The 15068-nt window shown below is 41.6% G+C and overlaps 1 protein-coding gene across 2 annotated transcripts in view; it reads left to right on the top strand.

The window, feature by feature from the left end:
• LOC117529734 (leucine-rich repeat-containing protein 75B-like) overlaps positions 1-15068 on the top strand; it is a 78594-nt gene that overhangs the window by 34248 nt on the left and 29278 nt on the right. Inside the window, exon 3 of one of the 2 annotated variants that reach the window (XM_034192590.1) lies at positions 3569-3681. In XM_034192590.1, the coding sequence (XP_034048481.1) occupies positions 3569-3681 (113 nt within the window). The remainder of the gene's footprint in view (positions 1-3568; positions 3682-15068) is intronic. The other variant, XM_034192588.1, reaches the window with a different exon arrangement.

The raw sequence follows: 15068 nt of genomic DNA, 5'->3' as shown, positions 1-15068 counted from the left end.
TTTGTTTGTCAGCCAAGAAAAGAGGTGGCAGCAGCAACAGTTAATCGCTGTAAGGTAGATTGGCCACTTCTCCCTCTCTCTCGCTCTCAACATCTCGCCTCTTCCTTGTTGCCGTGTTGTACCATTAATTAGGTTTACCATGCTCCATTTAATGTTGTTGACAGAGGAAGCGCGAGAGAAAAGAGGAAACCTCAAATAATAAATGTATAGTTTCATCAAGCGGCAACCTCCAGTGCTGAAAAATGAAGCCAACTCGAAAATGCCAAAGCTTGCAGTTCCTCGAGTGCCCACTTGAGGCTAGCTCTAAAAGTGGGACAATCTCATTGGAAATCCTTGCTAAAATGTTCAACTTTACAACAGAAATCACTATTTAAAATCACAAAGTTATGAATAAGTAGGAGCAGGGTCACTATAAGTGACACCTAGTGTGTCAGGGATCCAGGCAGCCACTGCAAGCGACCCCTGCTACCAGTTGGCCACAAGCTATGGACTCAACCATATTTGTCCTTTCTGAGCCTTTTATTGTGCTAGAGTATTTCCACTGAGTGAAATTTTAGCATGATTTCATTTGTATGATAGCACCATAAGCAGGTACCGATAGCATAGCAGTGTTAGCTACACTGATCGTGCCACTGTTATTGAGGCTATATGCTGGTCATAGGTTTGAATAATTACATCCACATTATAAGGCTCTTTGCCTAGTTTGCAAAAATATACATTACCCAAACCCAGGTTATCGCTAGCCCATTAGCCTTAGCTAGTTTAGTAACTTTGAGGTCTGTTCAGGCTTTATTCATCCTGTCCAGATCAAACCACCCTTGCCCACATGGGTTGGCCAGGAGTTTGGCATAGCCAGAAACTGCCAACATGGTGACACAGAAAACCTGTCGGTAACATCATGGAGGGTTTGTCTAGTCTACAGGGGTCTGAAACCTTTACTTTTAAGAGCGCCATTTTTGTCCCGTCTTCCACAAATAAAATTCTTGTTGAGCCACAAAAAGTATTTGACCCTTAAAATGAATGAAGTTAATACAGCTTATAAGGTTTTCTATATACAGTTCAACTGTGTGTGTGTGTGTGTGTGTGTGTGTGTGTGTGTGTGTGTGTGTGTGTGTGTGTGTGTGTGTGTGTGTGTGTGTGTGTGTGTGTGTGTGTGTCTGTATGTATATATATATATAAAATAGTATTTTGTTTGTTTGTTTGTTTTTTACAACCCCAAATCAGAAAAGTGTGGGTTATATGGAAAATGTGTGTGTGTGTGTGTGTGTGTGTGTGTTTGGGGGTTGGGTTGGGGAGAACAATGATCCTGACATATTCTTTGCCTTCTATTTACATAACTGCAGACAGTTACCAACATATTTCATGTTTTGTGTGGTCAGCTTAATTTTATTTGTTAATATACATCCATTCCTACATTTAGGACCTGCAACATTTTCCAAAAGTAATAATAATAAAAAAATGTAAGAATTAATTAATCATTTTTACAGCCAGTTTTCTTTGAGAAATGTCAGGGGATGGATACATGAACATTTATGAATCACTGAATATTTCTTAGACTTTATTTACATAAATCATTCAGAAATACAAACAGTGTGGTACTTTATGGTAAATCTGTGTCAGAAAGACAGTTCTCAAAAACTAAATATCCATGCTGGAAGGAGACGAGTGAGGGAAGCCACCAAGACACAACTCTGAAAGATTTTTTGGCTTCTGTGTGTGTGTTGAGTAGAGAAACTGGGAATAGCACAACATTTTGTTTGTAATTTCCATTTTACATATAGTCCCAGCTTCTTCTGATTCGTGGTTGTTTTTATTGCATTTCTGAAATTACAAAACTGCAATAAAGAAAAGTGTTAACATGTTATTGTTTTTTAAAACTTTGTAAAACAAATGTAAACACTAAACTGTTAGACTCAGTAGTGCACAGTGGTAGGACACAATTGCAGGATTCAGATGTAGGTTTGACAGGGTTCGATACACAAAAAGGCTGACTGTTATAAGCAAAAGTATCCAAAGCATTTGGCAGAGAACAGGGTCTAAAAAACAGACAGACAGGCAGGTCAAACACGGAAAACAAAACAGGAGTACACACACTGAGGAAAACCTCTCGAAAGAAGCACACAGCACAACAATCTCACAACCAAATGAGGGAAAAGGTGCAACTAATAAAGATGGAGTGATTAGGAGGAAATGCAAGGCAGGTGTGGTGGAAGGATCTGGAACGGGACGTGGCAAGCAGGAGGGAGTACAGGAGGGAAACGCCCAACACCAAACACCAGACAAGAGAAATCCCTGACACAAAACCCAAGCAAGAACAAAAAGACAGCAAAATAATACAAAGCCCACAAGCCCAATCATGACACAAACATTTATAAAGAAGGGAAAAATAAATGGGCATGTGCAGCTATACTGTCAGATATAAACTGAACAGAAGGGTCAGAATAAGAAAATTATTCTTATTTGACTCCACATATTTTTTGAAAATAAACAAAAATAAAATGAGGTAACTGATGTTAAAATAAATAAAACATATAGCTGCAGCCTAATAACTTTGAAAAACAACATAAAAATCAACCAGTTTATATTTTTATTATGACTCATGCTCATTTTAGTGTGATAGAAGTCATCCTGATTTTTTTCTCCTTCTCAGTAACGTTTTGTGCTTGAACATAAAACAACTACATTAGCTCAAGATCTACAATAAATACCTTTGAGAAATAACAGTCTATTAAAGTTCAGAGTTCTCACCTGCTTAATGTGGTTTCTGCTTCTGAACATCACTGCAGAGTTTCTCCACATCAGGTTTTTTTTATGCACATATGTGTGATTTTTATTCAGTACATTCTCATATCCTCATTTTTTAAAGGAATTTTGATGATTTCTATTGTTTGTGATGAACCTTAATGCATAAAGTGACATCAGTGTCGTCTCATAAATTCAGTATAATTGTCGCAGATGAGCACATGGTGTCAACAGGACGGTACAGTCAGTACCGCACTGGTACTGAAAGTGGAGCATGAAATAAGGCGGCTTCAAAGTTTTGTTTTATTTTCTTAACATGTTGCTCCACACTTGGGCTAAAATCGTCTCTTTCCGTTCCTGGCTCACTGTTTCACGTGTACTGATGTACTCACCCTCGCTCAGCAGAACATAGTGTCTGAGTCCAAAAACAAAGTTCCCGCCTTCGTGAAGATACTCCGTGTGATTGGTTGCCTGCAAAGGTGCCTGAGTTACATCATAGCGTTGCTCAGTCTGAAATCCTCTGATTTTTCAAATTAAAAGACGGTGCCACACAGGAAGAAAAACAGATTCACAGAGCCTTTAAGGTACAGGGAGGTGCTGGGGAGGGGTTAAAGAGCCACAGGTTGCTGACCCCTGGTCTAGAACATATACAGTCAATGGCTTTAATGTAGAAAATGTTTGAAGCAGCAAACATTTGACAATCAGTGGGTCACACATTAGGCAGTTCATTATCACTCATGTTGAGCATTCTTTTAGTTGTAATTATTTGTTGCATGAACTTTTGTCACTCATATTATCCATCAGTGGATCTTTTTGTGTGTGACAGGAGATCGAGTCCCTCAAGTCCACCAATAAGATCTGCAGACAACTGATTTACCACCTGACTCCTCACTCCAAGTGGACGAGACAGAATGTGCCCAGGAGGAAATCTCAGGCTTGGTGAGTCTGTAAGGATGGATTGTTCCAGCCACAGTGGGATGAGCTTTTATGCAAACAGCCTCTCTGTCATAGTTTCCTGCATAAGACTTTCAGAAAATACCTTTGACAGTTTCTCAGGTAGTGCTCCACCATCCTGTTATCACAGTCATTTTTTGTTACCTTATTCACAACCTTTAATTTCAGTCATCCGTGTATATAAAACATTCTAGTTAATGAGTTAGTCCAAATGTAATTCAAGCTCTAGTTAGCGACGATAAAATAAGGTTTCATGAATAATTCACTGTTTTTTTTTCTCAGCTCCACTAGATGATTTTCTCAAAAGGGTTCAGAGCAAACTGAATGGGATGTCCTTTGAATGTTTTCTTCTTCTTCTTCTTCTTCTTCTTCTTCTTCTTCTTTCCAAGAGACCACGATTGAATGTCTTTAGGGAAAAAAAAGTAAAATTCTTCAGGAAGCCCCATTTAGCCATCACTATCTCTAATATGATTGTTTGGTAGATTTTTTTGAAATGGGGTCATAGACCCAAGATATTTGAATGCTCACGTCACAAACCTCTCACCTTGACCTATTGCATTTTCCTGTATAAATCAAGTGTAAGTCGCCTGTTATTTTACTAGTTTGGGGGGTTTCTGTGACTTGGATAGTGGAGTGACATATACCAAATAAATAAATAAATACAAAATTGCACATTTATTGTTGTTATTCTTATCATATTTGTATAGGGCTTTCCCAGGAATCAAAGCACTAAATGAAACAAAATCAATTCAAATAGTAATAAAGAAATGCTAACAATAAAAGTACACAACAACAGTGGACAAAAATCCCAAATTAAACAGCTGATAATACAGAAAAAAAAGTGTGAATTATACTCTGGAAAGTATGGCACTTTTTAATGGTCAAATCCAGGACATTAAAAATAGAAAATAGACCGTTGATGCATGGTAACTGTACAAAAAGGCACCATACACCCAAAATATTTGTTCACTTCACAACCCTCTTGAGTGATTTCTGAAGGCATCAAATTTTACGGAGATTTTCTGGGTCAAATCAGGAATTGTTGAAATGTCAGTAAATGCTAGTCTCTACCAATATGGTGAGAGCTTTTGCTCCTTCAGCACAGATATCCTGCTTTAAAAGAGTAAATCCCTGAAAGCGCAGAGCCACTGGTGCCAAAATCTCGGTGAATATCTACTGTATATGTGAAAAATGGTAAATTATCCAGTGCAAGCTACTCTGGCTGAAACTGTGAGATAATTCTCTGGGGAAAAAAAAAAAAAAGCTTTGCAGCTTGCTTTTAAAAGAAAAAAAAATCATGCACAAATGATTATCTCCTTGCACAATTAAAGTTGCATTGAAGATTTCTTTTGACAGCCTTGTTCTCTTGGTAGCAACATTTTGAAATGTGACTTGGCAACAGCAAGACAGACTTTCCCAGTGGGTTCATTAACAAATGCTTTTTCCTCATAGCTTTTACCACAGCAGCAGTGACTCTCCATCCACAACAAATTGGTTCTGTCCTGACAAAATATGTAAACCAACTGTCTTTGGATCTAATATCGTATTTTAAATGACATGGTTTTAATGCTGTCCTCTTGTTGATACTTTTTATCACTCCGGTCTTGCTGTCGTCTCATCTGTCTGCTTCCTCCCCTCCTCACCTTTCAGTTCTTTTTTTTCTAGCCCTTCAGTTTTTCCTATTTGAAAACCCCATCCTCGCATTGATTTTCTTCTTCTCTTTTCCTGTGGGGCTTTTTGCTTTTTCTTGCGAGAGTCCATTTTGTTCAACAGTTGCCGCATGTAGCCGTTCTGCAGTTTAAAGCCGTGACTCTCGGGGGGCACTCTGTCAAATGGAAGGAAAAAAGGGGGAGGCATAACCGCTGCAAGCTTGCTGATTAGTAGTCATGTATTTACCTCTCTCCTCCTGTGCTTATCGATCATGGTTTTGAGCTCTTCATATTTGGCAATGCAAAACTATGACCTATATCCCTGTTTTGATATTAAGCCAATTGCATGATATATTCTGCAGTCTATTCCAACACTGCCTCAAATTGCTGTCTTGAAATATATAATTTGAATACAAATGTGTTAAAGCATAAATCATAATGCATAAAGTTTATAACTGCAGGTTGCTTTGTTTTTTGATAGCATGACTGTACAGCATTAGCGTCACACGTAATAGATTGCCCAGACACTTTTATTTTTCACTGCCTTTGCATAAACAAGATCTCTCGGAAATACGGCATTGCTGAGTCTTCACAGACTTCCGATGTAATTGCTATTGAATTTTCAGATTAATCATATTTTTATTTTTTGCATTATAATTGCCCTTCCAGCATATTTTGAAAAGATTGGACATCAGTTCCAGATGTGTTTTCAATATTTATCTCTTCTGGAAGACCTCAAGGCTTCTACAATTGATGCTGCAAACATCTTAGAACAGCAAGTAGCGGCTTGTCATTTCTCCAAGCCGAACGAAATTGTCTGGGAAGACTCATGGGGGAGGACTCTCTTTATATATCAACAAACGTCGGTGAACAAACTGTTCTATCATTAATAGCCACGGCTCTGAAGTAGCTGAATATTTGATTATCAAATGCCAGCCACACTAGCTAACACAGAAGTGCACACTGTAGTTGTTTACATCTCCGCGAGTGCTGAAGCTAGCATGGTGCTCGGTGAGCTACATAACATCTGCTCTGTCCAAAATGAACACTTTTTTTGGTTGCAACTGACTTTAACCATGTCACCCTGACAGGCACTATACCACTAGTCCATGATATTAATCCTATTATTTATTATAGGGATGCACCGATCCTGACACCAGTATCGGGTATGCGCCAGATACTGTATTCATTTACTTGTACTTGTTATTATAAAACTTATAAAAACTCCTATACTACAACACTCAATACCCCTTTACAACAGCATGATGTCAACCTCTCAATGGGGGATTTTCACGCACACACTCTGTAATTTCTGGACTATAGGCCCCTACTTTTTTCATAGGTTTTGATCACTGCGGCTGAAACAGTGATGCAGCTAATTTATAGATTTATACAGGTTTTTATGTAATTTACTCATAAGTCGAAATGAGTGCATCAATCTTGTCCACTGATTGGCTGAAAGCTGCAGTCCATCATGCGGAGTAAATTCTCACATGGAGTAAATTAAAAGTCTTACCTGTTCATTTTAGTGGAATTCATCATCACATGAGCCTGAAGGAAAATTATCCACATGAGTTTGGAACACAACATCTGAAAATACTTTAATTCCTTGTTGTGGCTGAAAAAAGTTCCTCTATGGCATTGGCACTTTGTGCAACAGTTGTTCCATCAGAACTCACATCACGGTTTCAGCGACAGAGATTGTCAATCAGGTTGGTAAGTTTCAGCCCCTGGTGTTGCTGTCCAAGCTGATACGAGACTGACTCGGTCCACTACAGGTGTAATCCATTTGTTGGATATCTGTGGCGCTGCGAGCAGAACCTCCTCTTCCCCCCACGGGCTGCACTTTGGGCCACAAATCTGGTTGTTAAGCTCTGATGTAACGCATCACGTGATAAATCTGTTTCCGGGTCCAAAGACCTGCAGGTTTACAATTAAAGTTAGGCCTGTATGATCTTTTTAAGGATCTACAGTGTGAGTTCAGTTTATGTTTACAGTGTGCGCAACCCTCCGTCCCTCCCTTGTCCACCTCCACCTCCGTTAACCGCATTCATCTGTTTCTAAGGTAAGAACACTTAATAAAACTTTTTTCTTTTACTTCACATATTTTATTATGCACAGGTAAAATATACATGTCTGTTTGTAAATAAAAAATCATTTTTTCATAATTTAGAGTGATGGAATAAATCTCTGTCCACAAGGCTGGAACGGATTAAAATTGTTTTAGTTATCTTCAATGGGGGAAATTCATTTGAAATATGAGCAGATTGGCTTACGAGCTTGGTCACAGAACAAATTAAACTCATAAATCAAGGTTCCACTGTATTACTAAAATGTAATTTTTATGCTTTTCATCATGTTAATAAGAGACTGCATCCATGAGACCCTGACAACTTGCTAAAACAAATATTACCAATGATCAGTGTCTGCTACATTTAACCTGCATGAAATTTAATAAATGCAAACCGAATTTCAGACATTTTATATATATTACTCTGGAACAAAGAGGAAAAACAGTGTTGTAAAGGACAATAAACAGGACGTTAAAGTGCAAACTTCACTTTCCCCCCGAACGACATGAACAGGAAGTGATCGCAGCTCGCTGCAACCCCCAATGAAAATAATGGAGAAACAACCTGATGCGTTACATCACACTTAACCAGCGTTGTATAAAGTACCGGAAAATCACACTTAAAGTAGACCTGCATTGAAATAAATGTGGTCAGATCTCAGAAAGAAATAGCTGGTATGTATTTATAAGACCCTTATGAATGCAGTAAAGTAAATCTGCAAGCCCAAATTTGTAATTCAGCGGAGAAATCTTCATTTAAAATGACAAATTTGCAGCTAAAATTTGGCCCTCAGCGTAAACTGTTTGTACATCCGGGACATTGCAGTGACATCTGGCAGAAGACGGAGCACTCCCGCCTTCAGTCCGATCCCGCATTGAAACTGATTTTATCTGTTAGTAATGTTACTGTTATGCACATACTGGTTTCAGCATCCAAAAGTAAGCAGCAATGAATGTGAGATACAGCTCTGCATGCTCAGATCAGCGGCGACATCGACAGCGGGCGACGTTCTTCCCCGACGCCTCGCTCTCTGCCTCCGCTGCGCTTACTGAGTCTGCGGGCTCGATAAACGCTGAAGCGGGCCACTCACATCGCCCCGTGTCTGCTGTGCAGCCGGCACCACATCCCTGTCTACTGAATGGAGGTGCAGCCAACTTGGCACAAGTCCAGAGAATACGCTCGCTGTTTTGATGCGAGCGGCCGGTGACACCTGTTGCTGCAAGAACAGATTTTCCGCAGCGCCACACGTCTCGGTAATCGGAGCCGCAGAGCTCCGTGGCCGCTGAGAGAGGTTTATATCTGTTGTGAAAGTGTAGGTACATGGACCCACAACAGGGGGCGTTAATGAACGGACAATGGATAAGCCAAAAGTAACAATTTAATGTTGTAAATTGTGCACAACGGAATACAGACAACAATCACTGTGGAACTACAGTCAATTACACGTTGGGTGACGTGTGGGCAGGCTTGAGGATAGGAGATGCCCGTCCAGAACCGAGCCGGATCCCACACGGCCCTCACCGCCAACGGATCTGAAGAACACCGGAGCCGCCAAGTCCTGGGTCCCCAGGTGGTCACCGTCTCCAGCTGTCAGACCTGGTACTGCTGGCAGAGAACAGAAACAGCACAGGTGAGTGTGAGTATGCACACTCAGTAATCCCACAGTCTGTGTTCTTTTGGGAGGGAGCACCTCCACCTCCAGTCACACACTCGTGCAGCTCCTGTCTAACCACTTATCTGGTTGGGGTTTGAAGCGAAGCCGTCGCTGATCACACCAAATGCCAATCCCACAGATAAGGCAACACCACAGGAAAATGGCTGCAAAGAAGTTCAGACTATTAGTCAGCGTTAAATACAGCAGAGAATATTACCTCCAAGGTAGCTGATTTCTCGGCGGGGAGTTGGAGTTGCAGTCCGGCCTTTAAGGTGGTGGTGATGTGGATGAGTGACAGCTGGTGCTGATGACGAGTAACAGCTGTCACTCCCGGTTGCTACAACGCCCTCTCGTGCTTGAAGCCCGCACTTCAAGCAGGGCGCCATCTGGTGGTGGTGGGCCAGCAGTACCTCCTCTTCAGCGGCCCACACAACAATATCTTTTTAATGACTTGGATTCTTTGCGGGTCCCGCCTCCGTACCCCGCGACAGTAACACCGGAGGCGAAAGACAGTAGATTTTCAATGCGACACCACTCAATCAAACGGGCGTATGAAAAAGTCTCCCAAAATAATTTTCAAGCACAAATAAAAGAAATGTGTACTCACCAAACGTGCCGCAAGACAATTTGAAGTTTTAAAAAGTAGATTCTTCCGTATAAGACAAGAAAAAGGTGCAGATGCAAACTGATGTAAATCGACAAATTACAGTTGGCACGCACAATGCATGCCGGGAGAGGGTCTTTTCCTTGACGTCTCGGCAGCATCCCGGATGTGATGACAGTTTTGTGGAGGGCTAAATTTTAGCTGTAAATTTGTCATTTTTAAATGAAGATTTCTCCGTTGAATGACAGATCTGGGCTTGCAGATTTACTTTACTACATTCAGAAGGATCTTATGTGTAAATATAAGTCATTTTTTGGTCCAAAGATCTGACTGCATTTATTTCAGTGCAGGTCTACTTTAAGTAAAAGTACAGATACCCATTAAAAAATGACTTTGGTAGAAGTTCAAGTCACCGATTGAAATGCTACTCAAGTAAAAGTGTTAAAGTATCTAGTATTTATTGTACTTAAGTATGACAAGTAATATACAACTAAATGTACCCAAGTATTGAAAGTAAAAGTACAAGTAAATGTTAATAATCAAAAACAGACTGATTTTTTTTTTTTATATTACAAAGTTTATCTAGGCTTGTAAATGACTGGTAGTATTAGTCAAAATACTGAAAATTGTACACATCACACAAAAACACTTCAGAAACAAGGTTTCAAAACCTAAACGAGAGTAGGCCACTCACTAGGTGTTCACAGGAAACAGTTATTTATTTCTATATGTATTTATTTATTTTCATTGTTACATGGTTTTATTTTTTCTGTTGTGTTTTGTTTCAGTGTTTTTTTTTGTCTCTCTAAAATTGTATTGTAACATTATTAGTCTATTATTATTGACTATTATTGTCTATTATGTAGACTATTATTGTTGTTGCTATATCTGAATAAAAATAAATTTAAAAAATTACAATTTGATTCTTTTACGACAACAAATGCTGAGCCATTAATTATACAGAAAACAAATCAACACAAATGTGCTGATGCAAACAACTTAATGCTAACTTTGACATTGAAAACGCCATAGACATGCTAACGCGTTAGCATCGGCCCCGTTTTTAAGTTAGAAAATACATCTATCAACTGTTTCAGAAGACCATAACAGGTCGGTTTAACATAAAAATATTAAATATTACTGACAGACATATGCTCTTCAGGGTTTTAGCGTGAAAAAATTAGGATAAAGCGAAATAAAATCCATGAATCATAGATCGAAGCACTGCTTCGACCTGCGAATCACTGCTTCGATGGGTTCAAGGTTTAAAGCAAAGCCGCACTGCAGAAAAGTTGATTACAGACCCGCTGCAGGTCGGTAATCAATGTAGAGAAATGATCATTTTCCTGACAAACACCCCCCCAAGTGTGCAACTGCAAAAAAGCCTACCGGACATGCCTCATGACAAATCGGCCTGACTTCGTTGCAGTCATGAGTAATTAGTGGTGTCTCTGGGGGAAACACAACTTTTTTCGTGTGTGTGTGTGTGTGTGTGTGTGTGTGTGTGTGTGTGTGTGTGTGTGTGTGTGTGTGTGTGTGTGTGTGTGTGTGTGTGTGTGTGTAACGAGTAACGGCATGGTGAATAGAAAATGTATCGGAGTAGAAGTATGCAATTAAGGTCGGAAATGTAGTGAAGTAAAGTGAAAATAAGCTGAATTAAAAACTCAAGTAAAGTACAAAGTCTCCCAAAACGTACTTAAGTACAGTAGTGAAGTATTTTTACTTCGTTACTATACAACACTGCACTTAACAACCGGATTGAAAGACTCACTGCACCTCGTTAGCGTCTCAGTTACCACAGGCAACAAGCTGTTCTGTCTGCACACGATGAAATTATCCCATGATCCACAAAGAAAAAATAAAATAAAATAATGTTAAAATTACTCTGTTTTGCCTCTGTGTTGAGCAGAGATGCCACGCAACACTGTGTGTGTGTGGGCGTGTGCGCGCACGCTGTGCTCCTCCAATATTTACGTGTTCCACCTTTGGGTAAAAAAAACATTTCCGGTATGTATTTGTGTATGTTACCGGTACATATTTAATTAAAAGTTAAAAAAAATAGTGTGGAGAGTGAGTGTTTAGCTCAGTGTCACATTATAGATAAAAACAGAAACATTCTCACAGCTAATAATGCAGAGAAGCTTCTTTTCATCAAAAAGAATCCGCCCTCACGCTTTCAAAACGTCCTCACAGACATAAATAGTTAGTGATGGACAATTTCAGTTTTTTCCTGGTGTGTTTTTTTTTTTATATTTTGTAGTGCTGAAGTCAACAGGTTACAGTTAAGTGTGATGTCTGGCAGTGTCATGTTTGTTAAGAAATACACAGTTAATGTTAAAGGACAATTTGTTGTAGTCAAAAAGTGATGTTACATGATTTAAATGAAATGTTTGTAAAGAAAAACAAAGCCTAATGATATTGGTAGCAGCTACAGTCAAAAAGTAAGGAACAGCTGATGAATAAAACATGTTTTCAAAGTCATCATAAAACTGTAATGGTATCATTAAGTATTCGTATCGGTACTCGGTATCGAAGAGTACCCAAATGTATGTACTCGTACTTGTACACAGTCTGAAAAAAAGTGGTATCGGTGCATCCCTAATTTAATATTAATTCTATTATTGGCACCAGGGTTGCTGACTGATGTGATGTTCAGGTGATGCCACCTTAGAGCTGAAAAAACACACACCTCACTGATATACTTTTGTTTGAATTATGCTTTTGAATCCTCCCTTGAAACGTCTGACAGTGCTGTTATTCTGTCTTGCAGATCATCTTGCAGGACTGTTGAAAATTATAAAAAGTCATGAGTATAGTAGCTGATTGGGTGGCCTCATCAGCTAGAGGTGACCGTTGATAGAGTGCTTGCCTTTCAGAGTCCTAATCTTTGATCGAGACATCACACTGCTCCCCTTGAATGTGTGTTTCTTCCTACAGCTTGTAAGAAAAGACGGTCCAAGACTCATTAACTCCACCAAGAAGCTTACAGCAGCATTTGGCTTTCAGCAAGATGACTCAAAACTTTTTCAGCCAGGCTCCACAAAGCTTTGTGTTGAGTAAGAGCCAGATGTGAACTCTGGATCCGGTTTTACTTTCATTTTGATCAGATTTCTCAGAAATGTATGCAATAATGAAGCTGCAAACATTCCAACTCTCAGGGGTGTCAGACAAAGGTGCAAGGATGCATTTACTGAGAGGCTTAACTGGGTACGGTACACAGGAAGGCAGTCCAAGAAAAGCAAACAAGTCCAAAACGTCAGGCAAAGGCGTGGTCAAAAAATACAGGCAGGCGGTCCAAACACAAGGTGGAAGCAGGACTTAGACAGAGCGAGGTACAGAGCTTGAAACAATGGCACAGGGCACAACGATCAGGCAAAAACCCGGTGCAACCAGTGGTATTTAAATACCCCCAGCAAAGGTGCAGAAAGACCCAGAACAAGGCGTGACCAATCACAAAGAACCGCCCCCCACCAAGCTCAGAGAAGGCAGCCAAGAGACATACAGACCAGAAAAACCCAAGCAAAGCACCCCCAGCCAGAAAAGCAACAAAATCCAAAACCAAAACCCCACATTTACAATAGAGGGCAAACACAATACATGACAGGCCCCCCCCCCCCCCCCCCCCCAACGGCCTGCCCCTGACGGCCCGGGGGACCCAGGATGCCGAGCGTGAAAGTCCGTGATCAGTCCAGGATCCAAAACGAAATGAGAGGGGATCCATGAGCGTTCCTCAGGCCCGTAGCCTTCCCAGTCCACCAAGTACTGCACCCCCCTCCCACGCCGCCGAGACCCCACGAGGCGCCTCACAGTAAAAACCGGCACACTGGACCGAGCAGGCTTGACCTGGCTGATGTGGAAGGTGGGATGAATTCTCATAGACCGGGGCAGACACAGACGTACCGAGACTGGATTAACCACCCTTGAGATGGGGAACAGCCCCACGAACCTGGGAGCGAGTTTCCTCGCCAGACCTCGGAGGGACAGATGCCGGGTGGAGAGCCAAACCCATTGTCCCGGGGAGTATCTCAGTTCCTGGGTCCTCCTCCTGTCGGCTGCCTCTTTGTAGGTCGCCGAAGATCGTAGCAGTGTTTGTCGGGCCCGCTCCCAGGTTAGGCGACAACGGCGGATCAAGGAGAGGGCCGAGGGCACCTGAGAGGTCAAGTCTGTAGAAGAGAACAAAGAAGGGTGAAACCCATGTGATACGTGGATAGGAGAGTAGCCGGTAGAAGCAGATGGCAAACAGTTGTGTGCGAGCTCTATCCATACTAATTGAGATGACCAGGAAGCTGGGTGCTGTGAGGCGAGAATACGAAGTCCCTTTTCCAACTCCTGATTGACCCTCTCAGCCTGCCCATTAGCCTGAGGGTGATACCCGGAGGTGAGGCTGGAGGTGACTCCCAGGAAACGACAAAGCTCCCCCCAAAAGTGTGAGACAAACTGGGGCCCTCGATCGGACACTATGTCTTGTGGGAAACCGTGTAATTTGAACACGTGGTTAACAAGGCCTCTGCGGTTTCTTTGGCTGTAGGAAGCTTCGGTAGCGGTATGAAATGGGCCATCTTGGATAGACGATCTACCACTGTAAGAATTACAGTATGTCCCTTGGAAGGAGGCAATCCGGTAACAAAGTCCACTGAGATGTGTGACCATGATCGGGTGGGGACAGGTAACGGATGGAGCTTGCCGGTTGGTGATCGGTTGGACGACTTGTGCATAGCGCATGTAGTACATGCCCCAACATATGCCGTGACGTCGGAGAGTACACGAGGCCACCAAAATCTTTCCCGGATGAGTGTGGCTGTCTTTCCTATTCCTGGATGGCAAGCGAAATGGCTGCTATGTGCCCAACAAATCACCTCCCCCCTGAGGCCCTCTGGTACGTACAGCCTCCCCGGAGGGCAGTCCTGAGGTACAGGAATACTGCGCATTGCGGACCGGACTTTGGTCTCAATGTCCCAGGTAAGAACCGAAAGGAAGCAGGATGCGGGCAAGACGGACCCCGGTTTCAGCCGTTTCAATCCGATAGTTCTTCCCGACGAGAGAGAGCATCGGTTTACCGTTCTTTGTTCCAGGCCGGTATGATAAAACGAAGTTAAACCGACTAAAGAAAATGGACCATCTAGCCTGTCTGGCATTGAGTCGTTTCGCTGAGCGCAGATATTCGAGATTCTTATGATCGGTCCACACTAAAAACGGCACTTGTGCCCCTTCCAACCAGTGGCGCCACTCCTCCAAGGCCACTTTAACCGCCAACAGTTTGCGGTCACCGATATGATAATTACGCTCAGCCGGAGTCAGTTTATGGGACAAAAACGCACAGGGATGTAATTTCTGATCAATGGGATGGACCTGAGACAAGACGGCACCGATCCCTATGTCGGAGGCTTCTACTT

This window comes from Thalassophryne amazonica, chromosome 17 (genome assembly GCF_902500255.1).
Source record: "Thalassophryne amazonica chromosome 17, fThaAma1.1, whole genome shotgun sequence".
NCBI lineage: Eukaryota > Metazoa > Chordata > Actinopteri > Batrachoidiformes > Batrachoididae > Thalassophryne > Thalassophryne amazonica.
Note: the sequence above shows the minus strand (reverse complement) of the source record. Positions and strands in the feature narration are given on the sequence as shown.